The following is a 15,734-nucleotide window of genomic DNA, read 5'->3' on the forward strand; positions in this document are numbered from 1 at the left end:
AGAGGTTTTTTTGTTTCAAAAATGAAACAAAAAAAAGAGAAGGTTTTGGCATGTTTTATAAGTGTAAGGCCATGAGAGCTATTCGTAGTCAGTGCCGGTGAAAATGAAGCTCAGGGCTGTGGGTGTCAGTTCTGTGTGCAAGGTGTATGAGGAACTGCTCAAAGCAGCAAGCAGAAGTAGTGTCCAGCTACACGTTATGACTAGCTTTCTGCTTTTCGGTTCCTGTTGGAATAGGCCATGAACAACACTAGGTGGAGCTATCAATTTAATACTGAAATAACTATTTTTACTGCATGAAAACTTCATGTGAATGCATGAGCTGAGAAACTGCAAATAATTGCAGTAAGAACAAACAGTAAGTAGCGGTTAAATTTTGGGTAGTATTTGTATTTTATTAACAGTAGTGTGTATAAAATTGAGGTGATAAGAGGAGTAAAAATTTGTCCAGGCTGTTTTGGTTTCTAAAAGTTTTTTAATGTTATTTTTGTAAACTTTCTTTTAACCAGTTATCATGGTAATTCTCAGTGATTTTCACCCCCCCACGCCTCAGGTGTTAACTAAGGAGAGGAAAAAAGAAGTGTCATTTCCTCCAAATCTCATCTGTGATTGCAGTTGATCCTGTCCTTAATGGTCAAACTTAAAATAGATAGTACTGTCAAATTCCGTACTACATTGCTTATGCTGTTCTGCTTTGTGGATGCAAAGAGGATCATAGCATCCATGCTGTCAGTCTCACAGTCTTAGCAAATGCCTCACTCATTCAAGACAGCAGTTTTGATAACTTTTCAATACTTAAGCTATGGGGAAAATTTTTAAACAATTTAATACTAAAAGGCTGTGCTGGAATTTATGTAGGAGGTTTAATTTTGTTAATGATATTTGACTACTCTCTATTTTGTCAATCCTGCTATTTGTTTTTCAACTATAGCATTACGCATTGGTGAAATTCGGCTTTTGAGTTACCAAGTTGAATTATTGTGTGCCTTGTAAAACTTCTTCATCATGTGTTACATCCAGGTTCTTGATTTGCTTCTTTGACCTTACTTTTGCAGACTATAAATTCTTTATTAATAGAGGTTTTATTTTTGGCATATGCAAAACAGAGGGGATGTCTTCAATTCATTTTTAGAGGAAGATTTTTAGCAATGCAAAACACAACTGGAAGAAGGGTTAATTGAAACTAAGGCCCTGACCCATTTTATCAAACTTTAAATATTTAACTGAAGTACCTAAATTGAGTCCAAAAAGCTCAAGAATTAGAAATTGCTTATTCACCACCACCTTGATTTGACTGTTAGCTATAAAGTATGTGAATGGCAAAACACATGAAACTAGTGATGCAGGGATCTAAGCTTACTGACTTACAAGCAATTGCACCTTTATCCTCTCCTGTTTTATCAGGATTCATTTGCTTTCTCTTACACCTTGGTTTTCAGCTTTCCGTGATAAGGAACTTTTCTGTTTTGTCTTCTTGCCTGTTTTATCCTGTCTACCATGATTCTCTCCTCTGGACGGAACTTCTGAGAGCTTTAGTGGTACCAGAGGTGTGGTATCACCTTCCACTGACAGCATGAGTTATGATGGAAAAAAACTTGAAACTGGCTTGTTAGAAAACTGATTTACAGAGGGGGCACATATAGAAGCTCCTCCTTCAAACTGCTCTCCAAATGTATGGCTATTTCTCGTCATTTGGCTTAAAAATCGGGGCGGTATTCATCTTAAAATCTGTGGCAATAATAGTGAAAACTTGGGCTTTCTCTACAACACGCATTTTAAGGAAAAATAATAATGAAAATGCTGAAGGAGTAGCAAAGACTATCAGTGACCCATGTTATTATTGGTTACACTTACTAAGGGAAGGACCAATAACTATATGTACCATTGCTTTTATTTAACATTAGAGCCTTGTCTTAAAGAAAAATAACTTAAATAATTTTAATTATTTTCTTGCTGACTTCATATACACATTTCAAACCTAACAAAGCCCCTTGGGTATCATGCTCATGATTAGTGAACGCATTCAGTGGCAGGGTATTTTATAAGAAATGTGTAGCTAAATCACGGGATATTGCATCATCACTGCTCCTGCTAATAGTAGCTGTCTCTGAGCTGTCACTTGTGATGTTGTTAACTTCAGTTGCTCTCCAAGAATCTTTGCAAAGAAGTGAAACTCAACAATTAAGAAATGCTTTCGGACATCTCAGAGTATTTGAAAATTAATTAGTTTCTATTGGAAAAAGCTCTGACAATACTTAAACAGCAACGGTAAACAGTATTGGCTATTTGTTCATATCTGGTTTATCTCAAGGACTTCCTCACCAGCTTTTTCAAGTAGGTTTATTAAGCTTCAGAGTGGTGTTTAGAAAGCAAATATGGGGTGTAGTCCTTGAGGCAATGTATAAGAAAAACAACCAAGGACTTTTCCTTAAAACAGAACTGATTAACTTTTTTAAGTTTACTTGATAATCACAAAGGTAATTTTCAATTGATGAGTAAATATGGTAAACACCAGACATTGATATATTAGAAAATTATCCCTGCTAAATTGTGATCTTTAAGGACTTTCCCAGCAATGCTGCATTTGGGTAATGCATATCTTTGGTGAGTTAGTGATGAACAGTACCTTATTTAAAAAAAAAAAAAAAAAAAAAAACACAAAAAAAAAACCACAACAAAAAAACCCCCAACACCAAACCAACAAACCAAACCAAAAAAACCCAGCCTCTTCCTGACTCTATAAAGTCTGAATATCAGATTCTTATTCTTATCTTGTAAGTGATATGCTGATAAGACTTTATTGACTTTAGTGGAATAATTTCTCATTTATGTTGCCACAACAGGAAAATGAATAGTACCTTTCCTTTTTTCACTTCTGTAGAGAATTAGCTGTAAGGGTGGGCGGCTATTTCTTTCATCTCCTTTTGGTCATAAACTGTTTCCAGCAGAACCAGTTGATCATTCTTCCTGGAAAGGAGAAAGCAGGGACTCTTGGTTCCTGAAGGTGTTAACAAGATGTGAGTGCTTTTTTATTTTTGCTTATTAAGCAAACCGTGATCATTCCTTTCAGATGAGGATTGTTACTTACCTTCCCATCTTTATTGTATGACTGCTATACGTTCTATATATTCTTCCTCTCAGTCCACTTGCTATAATGCATTCCTACACTGCTTTCTACACTGTGCTGTGTGAGATCCTATCTTCAGTCTTTGGTAAATTGTCTGTTTCATCTGTGAACAACTTGTGCCTTTGCTTTTCATCATCGGCTCCTTCATGGTTTTGATCACTGAACCACCAAGACAGTTTGCACATTTGTGTTAAATATAGTTCAAGGAACTAGCTGTAGTGCCCTAACACTTGGGAATTTGAAATGGTCCTCTTGGGATTCCTCCACAGCCTTCAGTTTCTCTGAAGGATCTTTCAAGGTTTAGACAGTTTAAAGCCCAGTAGTTACTCGTACTGTTTTAATCAGGTGTTGGAAAGGAGAAAGAGAGAGAGAATTCTAGGGTTTGACCACAGAACACCTCGTACTTAAAAGGGAAAATCTTTGAGAGACAAGCTTTCCGTCTGGGATTACTAGACATGTAATTTATTGTCTTTCGCAACTGCAGAGATACTTACGTAGTTCATCAGTGTAGCATAGATCGGTTCGGAGTAGAAATGATGCTTTTTCCACAGGGAAGGGAATGAGTGGCTTCTGATGTGCCTTCATTACATGTTTCTGTTGTCCTTGTGTACAGTTAAATGTTTGACCATTTCATATGTTGTTTATTGCAAATGATATAGTTTGAAAAAATTCTTAACAAATTATCTTTCTGTCCTAAAAAATAATGTTGGTGCCCAGTAATTATGCCTCTTGCCCTAGCATTTATCTACCTAGTAAAGCTGGAAAAAAAAAAAGCAGCAATAAATCAGTTTACATGTTTGCCACCTAATCAAAAATCGCTCAATCCCTGTGTTTTGTGGAGAGTGTTCCCTTGGCTTAACCAATAAAATAAAAGAAGTAGGCATTAAAGGACTCTAAAAATAGTGTCTTACTGGCTCCTGTACAGTGCCAGACTGCTTTCTTGTCTCGACTTAATTGCATTTTTACAAGAAGCAAGGCTTTGTTTGTTATACTAAGATAGTAAGACATACAGGTGATTGTAAGGACTTTCTTCATGGAGGAGTATATAGTATTTTCCTGTTCTCCAGGGAATTATTGTCAAAATATTTCTCTTCTTTTTTGATTGTACTAAGTTCATGTATCACATTTCAGAAATAGTAATTCTTCGTAGCAGCATTCCGGAATTTCTCAGCAATATTTTACAAAACTGAAAATACTAATTCAGGTATGCCTGTACTGCCTGTTCTAGTAGCTGAAGTTTCCCCACAGACTTAGAAAAAAAAAATTAAAATATGTTGTTGTGGAATCTTTTGTCATTTGAGTAGACAAGGTTTTACCTTGGATTTATGTCGGACAGCATTTGGATGGAAAAAGGCAGTAAATTAAAATGCACAAAACATAATAAATAATGTTTAAATTTAGTAGTTAAATAAGAAATAAAATAATTTAAAACATACTAGATGCCCAAAGGGAAGAAGTTTAAAAATGTCTGCTGTATTTACAACTAAGGTTATATATACATGTGTGTATACCCACACACTTGTGTGTGTGTGAGCATTTATGTATATGTTTGTAAGGCAATATCTGCAGGTGGTAAATTGGGCATATCTTTGCTAAAACAGTTCATATCAGTATTTTAGAAATGGTTTATTTCGGCTTATTGCTTCTCTCTCTTTTGTAATACATTGTTGGAGGAAAATCAAGTTTGTCTGCTTGATTTGGTGTCTTTATTGAACCAGTAAGCAGAAAATATTTTATGCACCAGCAGAAAGAGTTACTAATTCTGAAAGCTGGTATAACGCCTCCATCGGCTTTGGTTGCTCGTGCTTTGCCAGCAAAATAGGATCATAGAAATGATAGGTTGGAAGGAGCATGGCTGACACATTCAAAAAGAGAATGACTAGGTCATTCTACCACCGTGTTTTTCTTGCTTTTAAATATTTCTTTCAGTGGAGATCCCATATCCTTCCTCTGCTTTTCCTTGTTTCCTTATCCACGCTACTAGAATTTTTTTTTTTTTTTACACTAACTTATTTTGGTTTCTCCTCAGCCTCTTCTAGAAACAACAATTACAGTATATTTGGTTTTTCATACATGTTCTCTTCGACCTTTGATCCTGCTTTTTCCTCTCCTTTGGGCACTGTCCCAGTTGGTGTTACAGTCAGGTGCTGAAATGAGACAATCCTTGCCCAAAGCTAAGGAGAGCAGAAAGATTACCTTTCATTCGTAATGGATTATACTGCATTTCTGCATCCCATTGTAATGGTGACTTTTTATACAACAACATGTTGTTCTGTTCGCTTTATGATCCCAGATGACTTTCTGAACTGTTCCCTAATCAGTCGTTCCCCATTCTCTGTGGGTTCAGGTAATTGTTCCTGCTGCAACAAAGAGCCTCTGACCATTCCTTATTCAAATTCTTCATGTCATTTCTCCCAAGTTGGCAGTATGGTTTTGAATTGAAGTCTTGTTCTCTTGATACAGTTTTAATTCACTTAGCTTTATGCCTCTGCAAATTTAATAAGTGTATACTCCATTCTACTGTCTGAGTTGTTAATGAAAGTATTAAGTAGCATCAGATTCAGGACAAACCCCTGTGGAACACAACTCAATGTGTCCTTCTGTTTTGGTATATAACTACTTCAAGTTCAGCTTTTCAAACAGTTTCACGTCCATATGGTGCTTGTTTCTTCTAGCTCATTTATTCGCTGGTAGCTTATGAGAATCTCATGTGAGATGGTAACAAAAGCCACACTAGAGAGAAGATATATAGCAATGATTGCTTTTCATCCATCCATAAGACCTGTTACTGCATCCCAGAAGTAAATTACACTGCATATGACTTATTCTTGATACGTCTTGGCTACTGGTTATCTTTTTGTTCTTTCCTAAGCGCTTAAAAATTGTTTGATTATTTGTTCCTATATTTTCCTAGGCTGAGTGGTCTGTAAGTCCTCTGTTTTTTTTTTTTTTTTTTTCTTAACCCTATTTTTTAAAGATAGTTGCTACACTTAATCTTTTCATTGACCTACCACTCACTTATTCTCCCCTAGTTCTTGGCAGTGAGGATACATCCTTTCATTTGATGCATTTCCTATTTTAGATGTTTCTCTTAGTAATATTTGCAGAGTAATCTCATTATCATTGGCATCCCTTGCCAGTTGTGTCTCATCCTGCACTTGACCCTTTTCTGATTGTGTGCCTACATGCTGTGTTTCTTTAGACTTGTCAGTAGCAATCAGACCTAATTTGCACTTTCTATATTCTGCTTTTTCTGTTTGAGCTCAGTGAAGAGCTCATGAAGTAGCTAAGTTGATCTCTTACTGCATTGCCTATTCTTCCCTTTCATTGAGGGCAGAATTGCAAGTTATCATAATGTCATTTCTATATGAAAACTACTAGTTCACCTGAATTCTTTTCTGTTCCTTTTTAGGTTTCCCTTTTCTATGCAGTTTAACCTACTAATTTATATAGACTATTGAAGTCTGCCTACTTGATGGCCACTGTCTTTATCTTACTCTTCACCCACCTTCTTAAAAATCACAAATAACCCAAGTTACCTTCCAGCCCATGTTTCTCATGAAGCTTTCTCCTATTCATTAGGATAAAAATCTAGAAGAATTTCTTTTCTCCCTTTTTCCTTCTTTATCTGCATGTGTTAGCCAGCATGTGTCTTGGCTAATTCTTCTGATTACTTCTGAAAAAAATGATTCGTTTGACCTTTCTTGATTTTGTGATGTGTCAGCCCATTGCTATGATAGTGCCAATGCACTTCTGAGCAAGTGTTTGTATCTCTGACATACAGGACACAGTTAGATTTTTTTTTTTTTTTGTTCACTTGGGTTTTTGGTTTTTGTGTTTTTGTTTTTCCTTGGCCTGCTCTTTTTAAATGAACGGTTCTTTTTACAGTAAGGCTAGCGGATGGTGATTAGATGGATTTTCAGTATAATCTCCACATGCAGATTTACTGGGGAGTGCAATGGGGACTTCACTACCCTGTTAGTACTAGTGGATGCCATGTGTGTTTTGACATAATGGGATGTGATTGTATGACTCCATTCTTGCCTTCCCAAGGAGATTGGGTTTCAGGTATCCTTGCCTCTGAGTGGCTTGACCAGCTCTTGTTCAAAAGTGCTGGTACCAGACACTATGTTAGCTATAAGCAGTTATAAAAGGAAAAGTGTTCTGTTTCTTTTTTACTGGATTAAGCTGCATTTTGCTGCCTTTGAAGCTGTGAAACTCCTCTTGTGGATCCCTTCCAACTCAGGACATTCTATGATTCTATGATTTAAAAGCAAATTCTGGTTTGCATTTTGTAATCTTTATTTTACCCTGTGATGTTAAAAAGTGCATTGAAAGCATAGAACTCTGCAAACACTACAAAGCTGGGCAGAGTACAAGAACCTAGACATATAAAGACAAAACTTTATACTCTGTTCAGTAGCAGGCCAGCCAGAAATTATTATTGTAATCTAAAATAGAAGAGTGGAGATTTTTTTTGCTTCGTCAAGGGGCCATCATGAAGCTGTTACTCCATCCTCATTTTCCATCTGAATCTGTGTGCCCTAATATGCTCAAGTAACTCTCTAGGCATGGATTGCTGTACGATGTTATGCATTATCCCATACCAGATCACCTTAATGGTCCCCTCCTGTCTGGGCCTATGCAGAGGTGGATGTAAGAATGGATTTTCTGGCTTTACACATGCTGAGAACTTTCTTATTCCACAGACTAGTAATAAAAAGCCCCATCTATATAAGCTGTACAAAGGGAGTGGGGGAGAGTTCTGCCCTAATGTATTTAACAATCTGAGTTATCTTATATTGCATATGTAGCTATCAATATGTCATCTTAACCAGGCTGTGGAAAGCCTTTCCGTCAGATGTCTTTAAAACCAGACTATTTCAAGTCTTTGATCATTCAGAAGCTGCTTTCTCAGAGAGTGCAAATTAGAGTTACAGCTTAGAACACCACTGATTACAGTTGCAATAGGGATTTTGCCACAAATTTGTGAAACCCATCTGTCCTGACCAAAGGAGAGCAATTCAGCTAGTAAGATATAAATGGAAACACTATATATGGCTGCTTTTCTGTAAGTTTTCTGGAAGTTATAAAAAAATAATTTTTTAACATTTAGAATAGTTTTAACAAGGGGGGAAAAATATCCTGATGTTTAGATGTCAAATGCATGACAGTGTTGGAAACAAACAAGTAAAATACAGAATATTACTTCTAATTAGTTTGCCTTACTGTTTGCTGGATAATCTGTGCTTGTGTACTAGCTGGCAAGTAAGCAGAAACTAATTTTCAAGCTACATAAACCACGTGCTGCTTTTTTCATGTGCAATCAGTCACATGGGATGGGAATGAAGACATTTTGGTATAATACTCAGGGACATCAGAGTCAGCTTAAAACTTTGTGGAGATCTGGGAGACCCATGCTGACAGTACATTGAAGGTGCAGGAAGGAGCTGGTGGTTTTGCATGTGATGAGAGATGATGAGATTGGGTGATGTGAATTGCTTGTAGGCATTCCTGTGGCAGGGATTGCAGCAGACACAGGGAAGATTTGGCATTATTGCAGTGAAGTATGTTAAGAGATCTCTAAGGTTATCAGGCTAGTTTTGCAAATTGAAGATCCCTTCTTTTTACTTGTATTACTGTATTAATATAGTTGCATTATGCGTACCTTGAACAAGTGGACAAATTTTCACATATAAATAAAAATCTAAATTAAAATGAGGATATAAGTTAAGGTTTTCTTTCCTGTTTTTAAAGGCAGATATTGTAGGCTACGATGACTGTATCATGAGGAAACCCAAGATGAACACAAGATAAGCTGCTGTAGCAAAGTGTTACCATCCTGTCATCATCTATGGCTGTGGAAACAGTTAAATACCTTTATACAGGATGCTTTTCTGGTGGTTATCTACAGTCTGTTAATATTTTATTGACAAGCCTCCATTTTTATTAATTTAGTTACAAAAAGATACAGTAATCCTAGTAGAAAATATTAAATACATACTATATAATCTAAAATAGAAATAAACAATGAGAACAGGTTTTAATAAACCTTATAATCGACTTGATGTTAAAAATGTGCATTATTTTCCAGTGTTCTTCTTTACTATGATTTGAATTCACAGATTTCATAGGACAGCTACTTTAAAAATGAAGCTCAGTATTTAGAATAATGAAAACATACCTTTAAGTAAGATAAGTTTCTTTTTTTTTTTTCTTTTTAAGTTCTTTCAATATTTGAGCTATTCCTTTATTCTACTTGTTTTTGTTTTTTGAGACTTGAAATATGCCTTATTGGAATAAGTACTGAGGGTAATGATACATTTTCTAGTTGTATTTTCTCCTTATGTGCTCAGTATTTGGTTATGTATGAGATGATAGCATATATTGCTTTTTCTACACCTTTTACTAGTCAAAAAATGTTTTAAAAAACCCTCTCAGCTTTATAGAAGTGTCATTTTTATCAATGATGGTTATTGTACTTTTTACTTCTTTTTCTGTGAAAATCAGTGTTGCAGAAAAGCTACTGTGTAGATGATGAGTAGGAAGGTCTATAAAATGTGTACTTGTAGATTTTATGTTGGGGATTTCTTAAATGACAGTTTGTCTTGCTTCTCAGCCATATTATGTCTGAGTATGTGAGGATGACAGATACAGAGCGTGATCAGATAGATCAAGATGCTCAGATATTTATGAGGACGTGTGCCGATGCCATTCATCAGCTGAGAACAGAAGGTAAACTGAGCAACTCTTAAATATTTTTTCTTAGTTATAGATAAATGCTAATATAATGCTGAATATTGGATGGTGAATCTGAAATGCTTTTGTAAAGACATTGGTGAAGTCTCACTGCCTTTTTGTTTGCATCTGTGTAATCCCCTTGGCTGATTAGCGCTGTACTTAATTTTCTTTAATGTTAGTGGAAGGAGAAGCCAGAGCGTAGAATTTTATTTATTTGTTCAAATACACTAATTAGCAAATATAAAAAAGATAATCTTAAATATTTACTACTTGAATAGTAATTTAGCACTGTGGCACAGAGGCCTGAACCGAAGCTCACTAAATTCAATGGTTGTTTCTTTCTAGCTTGTCTACTTGTAGGTACCTGTAAGGTATTACAAGTATAATCTTTCCAAGTTTGAGATAATTAAATAACTTTAACAGAGTCCTGGTAAACTAACAGCATTTTTGGCAACCTGAGTATGGGACCATACCTTTACAACATTATTTTAGGAAAGCTGTAGAGAGAACTTCGGTTTTGCCATTTTCAAGTTGACTTGCTGTGTGTCTGTCTTTTATCAATATACCAAAGATTTTCATCAGCTTTGAAATGCCATCTAAACATAGTTGTAGCAGTATTCAGAAACATTGAAAGTCAGTCATGCATGGGAACCACGTAGTATCAAAATAAGAAATATTAATATATGTGAATTAAAAGCATGCTTGACACAATAAATGCCAAAGATCTCCACATAGTCTATACACTGGAGAATTTAAAATGTTGGAAGTTCAATATTTTAAGCAAGTTAAATCTCTAGATCTGTTTTGCTATGCTTAGCTTGGTGACTTGTATTCTTGTTTAGAAATTTAATTGACATAATATTACTCGGTGGCATATATAACAAATCAATAACGTAAATACTGTAAGACTCTAGTTGTTTTCAGCTTTTGGTTTGTTGTAAAGATTTGCTGTTTTACAGAACCTATATTGAAATATATCTATGTTTAAAACAAATGTTAATATATAATATATATAAAATGTTAATAGGCTCTTGAATATAACTTGCGTATCAACTGAAAATGCGAACTTTTGTGCAATTCAGTAAAAAGTTGAAAGATTGTGTTATCTTCCTTTTGTATTTCAGCACACAAGGGTGTCCAGTCTGCTCAGGTGAAGGAGCACAGAACAGCTGTCTTGGACTTCATTGAAGATTACTTAAAAAGTACTCAGTATTTATTGAATGGTTGAAAATGAATGATTGTATTTTCCAAGAAAGAAGTCATTCTCTTCTAACCTGAAGTTTTGTTTACTGCTATCTTGAACAGGAGTGTGTAAGCTGTATTCTGAACAAAGAGCCATCCGAGTTAAGCGAGTGATAGATAAGAAGAGACTGTGAGTAGTGTCAAAAAGTTTAACTGTGCCTTTCATTTGTAGGACATTCAACAAAATTATTATTCATGTTTACATTCTAAGGAGATTGTTTTAATGGAAATCTGTAGTTGGATGAGCAACTTCTGCTGTCAGTAGGTGCTTTCCAGGGCTCTTTTACCCTTCTGGCATGTGAAGATAAGTCTGTAAATGGCAGTGCCAATATAGTGTTGTACCTCTCATTTATGTAAATGATTAAAGCACCAAATCAGTAAAATGTAGGTTAATAAACCTATTGGACTTCTACAAATGCAACAAAATATTTTTGTGTGTCCCATTAAGTAATACTCTGCATAAAATAATTTAGAGTGAAATCTTGCACATTGGTAATATGTCTCAAAGATGCTATTTAGGATACTGTCTGTTTAGGTACAAGAGATGTTCACTTCTCTCTCTTGTTCTCTTTCTTTTTGTCTTTTTTTTTTTTTTCTTTTTTCTTCTCCTTAAGCCACTATCTTTCTGCTAAAGCAAGTGATTTTGTTGTGAATAAATGCTACTTGAGATGGTGGGTCTTCATGGCAAGTAGAAACATCATTAAAATAAAAATCTTGAATCTAACTTCTTAACTGAAACAGAAGAGTTTCTGTTTCCTGTCATGGCATACGTTCAGGCTGCTAATGCAGAGGTGAAAATGTTTAAAAGAAGTTAAAGATGATGTGCTTGCTGGCTCTTTGGTCTGGGTGTTTTTTTGGTTTTGTTTGGGTTTTTTTCAGTCAAGTATCAAAACCCATACTTTTTCAGTTTCTTTTTCTGCTTGGTCCCAGGTGTAAGAATGACAGGGAGAATGAGCAGGTTTGCAATTTGTTTAATACCAGAAAGGCTTTCCATGTCTTCTCAATCTGCATTATTTGAATTCTAACCTTAAGTTCCATTATGTACATTTTAATTTAAAAATAACAACAAATTCTAGAACATAGACATCTATAAATAAATTCTTGAGTGTTTTTCCAAGACTTGATGCTGCTTTGGTGTTTGGCTCTATTGGCTATTTACATTGAAACTAGGGAGATGTTTTCAGAAGTCCATAAGTACATTTTATTCAGAGTGATTCAGCATAATTAAGCACAATTAGAATCACTCAAATATATCCTCCTGAGACATAAATAGTAGTACAAGCCAAAACCAAGTAAACAAAATAACCCAAACCAGTTTTGAGATTTGGTAAGAGGTAATGAGAGAAAAGTAAGGCATTGGTATTTTTGTAACTGCCGTAACTTTTCAGAAAAAACATACAGAAACAAACTGTGTGGTATTTTTCGTGTGTAAAAATACATATCAGTATTCTTCATACTAAAGAACTTCAAAGAAAGATAGCATGGTTCCCGCAGTTGCAGAATTGGCTAACAAATACCAGCTCTTCTGTTTGTTGTACCTTTATACTATTGTTTCCATGTGAAATCCCAGGTTCAAGATTTCTCAGATGACTAAACAGAGAAGACAACTCAATTTGGTGTATGCTAAACATGGAGCAATGAAAGAGCTGTTTCAGAAGTTAGAATACCACTTAAATAAAGAGCAATAGAAAATAAATAAATAAAATATAAATATAAACATATAAAATAAATAAAAAAATAACCCAGAAGATGCAGTCCTTCTATGTGCTATTGGAGGATACCTCTGCCTCTGTTTACGGATGTAAGAACTAGAAAACAGATGTTGACCAGGTGGAGTCTGTATGCATTGCAGATGTGATGTAATGGCTAAATTGTCATTTAAATTAAAATTCAATTTAAATCACAAGGCATAAACCAATCTTTATGATGACTAGAAGAAAAATTGTCTTTTCATAGGCCTTCAACTAGTTGATTTGTAATTTCCCCAAGGATTTCAGCAGATGCTTTATGTAATAATAAGAACATGTTCCATCACTTAAAAGAACTGGGCATTTTTTAAATAGTACATCCCAAGCATTTTGTTCATTTTTAATTGAAAACTTAATGCACGTTAGCATACTGTGCAAAGTAAGGACAACAAACAATAAAGGAATACATTTCTTTAAAAGTAAATTAATCCTAGTGCAGATCTTATTTCCTGCAATTTAGTCAACTTAAAATATGTGCATATCAGACAATACTGAAAGGTTTGCAGCAGAAATATACTTCATCGTGTTTCCTTTTATACTGATAAACATCCTAAGCTCTTCAACAAATTGCCTGAGTGTTATAATTTTCTTACATAAGTTGCCTTTATGTATTAACTCACATTTTTTGATTAAAAAGTTCTGCCAATTACATAGGACTAGTTCCCCAGAATGAAACCTTCAGAAATAGAAACACAAGCAGCTTATTGTGCAAAGTTACTTGGTTGTGATTTTCAGTTTTTATGTTTATTGTTATTCAAAATTACATTTCATTTCAATTTTAAACTTTTTTACATTAGAATATCTTGTGGATTATGTATGCAATTATTTAAAACAAGCTGATATTTTTATTATCTGGGGAATTGGTGTTTTATTAGCATCAGAACTATTATTTGAACTTCATGGACATCCAGATAAGTTGGGTTGGGTTTTGTTTTGTTTTCCTCATTATTCTGCGAATTTGGGACTTGAGAGGGAGGAGATGAGAGAAGAGCTCTTTTTTGTAAAATTACCAAAAGCCCAGTACTTGCAGAGTTTTTAGAACTAAGAAAGGTTCCCTGTTACTGTGTTTTCTTGTTTAAATAACATAGTCACTCAGTGATGACTAATGCATTATATTCTGTTTTTCCCAGAATTTTCTAATTATGGGTTAGAATTTAGACACATTATGAAGAAGGAAAGGAACACAAAATGCAACACCTTCTGTTAAGCAGCAGGGGAAGATTGCAGATCATAATGAGATTAACTGTTGATTATATTTGAGAGGGGAGGCAGTGATGAAGGTGGCACAGCAGGTGATTCAGCCCATTGCTTCTTGGTTTTTTGTTCTTTAGCTTCTCTAACAGCATAATTGCTAAGCATTTAACTGTCTGCTATGCAGCAGTTACAGAATTCGATGTAGACAACAATAAACCACAGAAGTTTACTGGAAAAAAATACGTTGCCACTAATTTTAATCTTTTTTTGGTGCCACAGGGAAAGGTACTTGACAAGTACTTAATATATAATCACTGAATATGCTTCTCATTTTTTGCATTGCCTTTGTATTAAAATTACATATCAGGGACTTGGATGTAGTCTATATCTGTCCACTGCATATGTTTTTTTTTCTTGCTTCTAAATGGTCTGTTGCGTCTTTTGGCAGCCAAAGGATCACTTTCATCCTGGTTAAACTGTTCTTTAAAGATAGTTAAATAAAATTACTTGTTTCGGGAAAAAGCTTTTTCTGTTGTATTTTCTTACTTTTCCTTTAGGATAATTGACAATATAAAGTAAAATTGTAATAATTACTTGAAAAAAATAAAGTACTGGTGTTGGCTATTGCTACTAAAAAGAATTTTCAATATGACCAAAATGTTGTTTGTTTGGGTTTTTTAAAATGTATATATTTTAATACACTGCATTTTTGAAAGGAAGTTTAATAAAATGTCTGTGGTTTTATGCTATAGCCTTCAAAATTCTCCTCAACTCTCAACACCTAATATATTTTATTTAGGAATACTCATGAAGCACTTTGTGCTTTCTTTGCTTTTGTAATAAGATTTCAGTGAAAGTTGCTAAGTATGTTTTGCATCTTGACTGGGAAATCCTTAATGTGAAGTTTTCAAGAGTTAGTGTTGAATTTAATAATCTGTGGTTGTTCTCATTTTGGAGAAATTCAACTGTGTGATATCAGTTAAATTATAGGCTCTTGTGCTTCTAGGTCCAGACTTGAACCTGAGCAGAGCAACGTGTCCAAATCACCTCTTTCCCCTGAAAAACCTTCACAGAATCCTTTAGATGATTCTGAAGAAAAACTTTCTGCTGAGGAAAGCAAAGGTAAGAATAAAACGTAGTTATATTCTGCTTTTTGTGGCAAGGCCTGTCTGGTCAATAGTACTTCCTTCACATCGCAAGGGCCTGTTCCTGTTACTGGCACCTTTTCTATTTTCATCTTCCCTGAGTTGATCAGGTTTTTGTGAAGCACATTGTGAGACTGAGGAAGCAAAATCTTAAACTTTTTGAAATGCTTTTTCCAACCAGCTAAAAAAGTCTTAAGCCTTGCTACATTCCTCATCCTCTCAATAAACTCTGTGTGAGTTCTTTCCTTTTTATTTATTTTTATCAATATCCATCTACTTACATTTTTCTTACAGAAGTAAGTAGGTCTGTCTGACTTCTCCACATTCCTTTCACTGATGGCAAGGAATTGGAAAGTAGCTCAATGACTTTCTGGGAGCATTTTCTAGTTTTTAAGCACAGAGACCTTGAGTTGGACATCTCTACAGTAGGAACTCGAAGGTAGAGTATGCTCATAGAGGGGAGGTTACTGGCTGGCCAGATCCAGCAGTTTTGGGGATGATGTTCTCCACAGCATTGAGCTTCCCTGCTGGAAGGATTGC

General features: G+C 35.0%; 1 protein-coding gene across 2 annotated transcripts in view; it reads left to right on the forward strand.

Moving 5' to 3' along the window:
* Positions 1 to 15,734, forward strand: part of STX18 (syntaxin 18) — a 69,213-nt gene that overhangs the window by 36,677 nt on the left and 16,802 nt on the right. For both annotated transcript variants that reach the window (XM_087736135.1, XM_087736137.1), the window contains exons 3-6: positions 9,744 to 9,859; positions 10,990 to 11,067; positions 11,171 to 11,237; positions 15,056 to 15,171. In XM_087736135.1, the coding sequence (XP_087592261.1) occupies positions 9,744 to 9,859; positions 10,990 to 11,067; positions 11,171 to 11,237; positions 15,056 to 15,171 (377 nt within the window). The remainder of the gene's footprint in view (positions 1 to 9,743; positions 9,860 to 10,989; positions 11,068 to 11,170; positions 11,238 to 15,055; positions 15,172 to 15,734) is intronic.

This window comes from Nipponia nippon, unplaced genomic scaffold (genome assembly GCF_047370975.1).
Source record: "Nipponia nippon isolate SJK-2023a ecotype South Korea unplaced genomic scaffold, ASM4737097v1 scaffold_6, whole genome shotgun sequence".
NCBI classification, from domain to species: domain Eukaryota; kingdom Metazoa; phylum Chordata; class Aves; order Pelecaniformes; family Threskiornithidae; genus Nipponia; species Nipponia nippon.